General features: G+C 46.0%; 1 protein-coding gene across 1 annotated transcript in view; it reads left to right on the top strand.

Annotated features, from left to right (window-relative positions):
* Window positions 1–345: 345 nt before the first annotated feature.
* The window catches only part of B3GALTL (beta 1,3-galactosyltransferase-like), a 120,703-nt gene continuing 118,243 nt past the window's right edge, over window positions 346–2,805 (top strand). The window contains exon 1 of the mRNA XM_011946940.1: window positions 346–433. Within this exon, the coding sequence (XP_011802330.1) occupies window positions 346–433 (88 nt within the window). The remainder of the gene's footprint in view (window positions 434–2,805) is intronic.

Here is a 2,805-nt window from a genome sequence, read left to right as displayed (position 1 = left end):
GGATGCCACTGAACATCCTGCAGGGGCACAGGACAGTTCCACCCTACCATCGAACAATTAATTATTGGATCCAAAATGCCAACAGTGCCAAGGTTGAGAAACTGTGGGGTAAGGGTCAAGGAAGGCTTCCTAGAAGATGTGACGTTAGAGCTCAGACACGAAGGGGAAGCAGAGATCGGGTAAGTGGGGGGCAGAGCTTGGTGGTGAAAGAGCCAAGTGGAGAGAGGACAGAGGACCGAAAGGCTGGCAAGATCAGTAGGGGCCAGGTTAGGCAGGGCCTTGCAGATCAGGGGGACGTATTTTGGGGTCGTCCTTAGAGCAGAGGGAAGTGTTTGAAGGGCTGTAATGGGGCAGTATGTGATATGGCTGCCATTTCCTGATGGATGTCCCATGGAGCAGGAGTTGGAGGGGGCTGTCGCGGTTGTGGGGAACTGTGAGGAGGCTGCTGGAGACAGGTTGTGAGAGATGATTAAGAATCTCTCAGACTCTGGGACTGATTGGGTTTAGTGTGCTGAGAGAAAGGGTGGGGGCAAGGATGAGTCATACATTTCTGTCACATCCACCATGGGTAGTAGTGCTGTTTACTAACTTGGGCACTGAAGGAGGAGGACCAGGTTTCCAGAAACAGTTTTATGTAGTTCAGTGTACATAACATATGGTTTATTAAGTGTAATGAATTCTAAGTGTGTAGTTCTGTGGCATTAAGTACCTACACCATTTTTTGAAATGTACTTTGACGTTTAATTTTAGTGGGAGGTGAAGTTGAATAAGTTCAGTGTTGGACAAATTGGGTTCAGAATGCTTGTGAGATGACCAGGTACCGTGTCAGGTGAGCAGTTAGATATTTGGGTCTGTAGAGGACAGGTCTGGCTGGAAGGTATTTTGGGGGGTCATTATATTAGGTGGCAATTTGAGTAGGTTTTTTTTTTTTTTAAAGAGTTGGGTGTCTGTCCGGGCATGGTGGCTCAAACCTGTAATCCCAGCACTTTAGAAGGCTGAGGCAGGCAGATCATTTGAGGTCAGGAGTTCAGGACCAGCCTGGCCAACAAGGTGAAACCCTGTCTCTACAAAAAATACAAAAAAATTAGCCGGGTGTGGTGATGGCGTTTGTAGTCCCAGCTACTCAGGAGGCTGAGGCAGGAGAATCGCTTGAACCCAGGAGGCCGAGGTTGTAGTGAGCAAAGATTGCACCACTGTACTCCAGCCTGGGTGACAGAGTGAGACTCTATCTAAAAAAAAAAAAAAGTTGGCAGGTCTGGCTATGTTGCCCAGGCTGGACCTGAACTCCTGGCCTCAAGTGATCTGTCTGCCTCAGTCTCCCAGTCAGCTGAGACTACAGGCATGTTCCACTGCACTTGGTTGTTTTATTGTGTTTTTTGTGGTTGTGTGTGTGTGTGTGTGTGTGTGTTTTAAAGGAAGAGAGCCTTGATTAACAGAATAAATTCATTTAAGCATTTACTCAAAATGTATATATACCAAGATTTGGTAGAAGTTGGAGAGGAAAGTAGTCTTTATCTACATATATCTACATGTTGTGAAGCTGAGGGTTTAGACAAAACAAAAATGAAAACAAAAACAAGTATAAGTGTCATCAAATAAGAGGTGAACGTATCTTAAGTATAGCAGTGTCATTTCCTTCTAGGGATATGACTTATTTTCACTCCTAAAAGAATATTTTATGTAGCTGAAAAGATGATATATTTTAGTTTACATCATTACTTCCCCGTAAGAAACTCAAGGCTCTTTACATACCACGTTGAATTTGTCTTCTCCGGATCCTTGACGGGGGAGATGGAGGAGCTTGTTTTTCGTTTATGAGCTGAATGAAGTCAAGGAAGTTAAATGGCCACAGCCTGTTGTGAAAATAGCCACATTCAGTTACCTTGAGTTCCTGTCTAGTTGCGCATCTTAGTGCCTGTCAGACTTCAGCACACATGAGAATCATCTGAGTGTCTTAAAGCAGCTCCTGTTTGTTAAAATGCAGATTCTTGCATTCCAGCTCCAGATTTTCTGATTCAGAAGATCTGAAATGAGACCTCCAGGTAAGTTGTCTGTGAAGCCAGGTGTGAGAACCCTACTTGGGCCACCATAGGCCCAGGTATAAACTAAGACTCTTACTGGGTGATTTCTGTGAACATCTGTGGAATTTAAAGATGATTGAGGCCGGATGCAGTAGCTCACACCTGTAATCCCGGCACTTTGGGAGGCCGAGGCGGGCGGATCATGAGGTCAGGGGTTCAATACCAGCCTGGTCAACATAGTGAAACCCTGTCTCTAAAAAAAATGAGCCGGGCGTGGTGGCGGGTGCTTGTAATCCCAGCTACTCAGGAGGCTGAGGCGGGAGAATCGGAGGTCACAGTGAGCCAAGATCACGCCACTGCACTCCAGCCCCGGCGACAGTGTGAGACTCCATCTCAACAAAACAAAACAAAAGATGGTTGATGGTTGTTTTGCCTTAAAAGAAGTAAGGAGTTGTTCTGGAGAGAGCAAAGCGTGGCACTGAGGCCTACTCCTCACTCAGGTCTTTTGTGTACTTGGGAAAGGAACTGGAAACACCAGAGCTAAAACTAAGAAGTCTGTCTCAGGCTCCAGGATCATTTGGTAAATTTTTAAATGCTGTTGAGGAAACTATAGTCCGTGGAGCTTGAGTATCAAAAGTTAGAGCCATGAGTTATTAAAGCAAAGGTTTTTGGGCAATATACAAATCAGTTTCTGGCCGGGCGCAGTGGCTCAAGCCTGTAATCCCAGCACTTTGGGAGGCCGAGACGGGCGGATCACGAGGTCAGGAGATCGAGACCATCCTGG

This window comes from Colobus angolensis, unplaced genomic scaffold (assembly GCF_000951035.1).
Source record: "Colobus angolensis palliatus isolate OR3802 unplaced genomic scaffold, Cang.pa_1.0 Scaffold255, whole genome shotgun sequence".
In the NCBI taxonomy this organism is placed as follows: Eukaryota; Metazoa; Chordata; class Mammalia; order Primates; family Cercopithecidae; genus Colobus; species Colobus angolensis.
The sequence above is the reverse complement of the archived record's forward strand: the minus strand, read 5'-3'. Positions and strand labels throughout refer to the sequence as shown.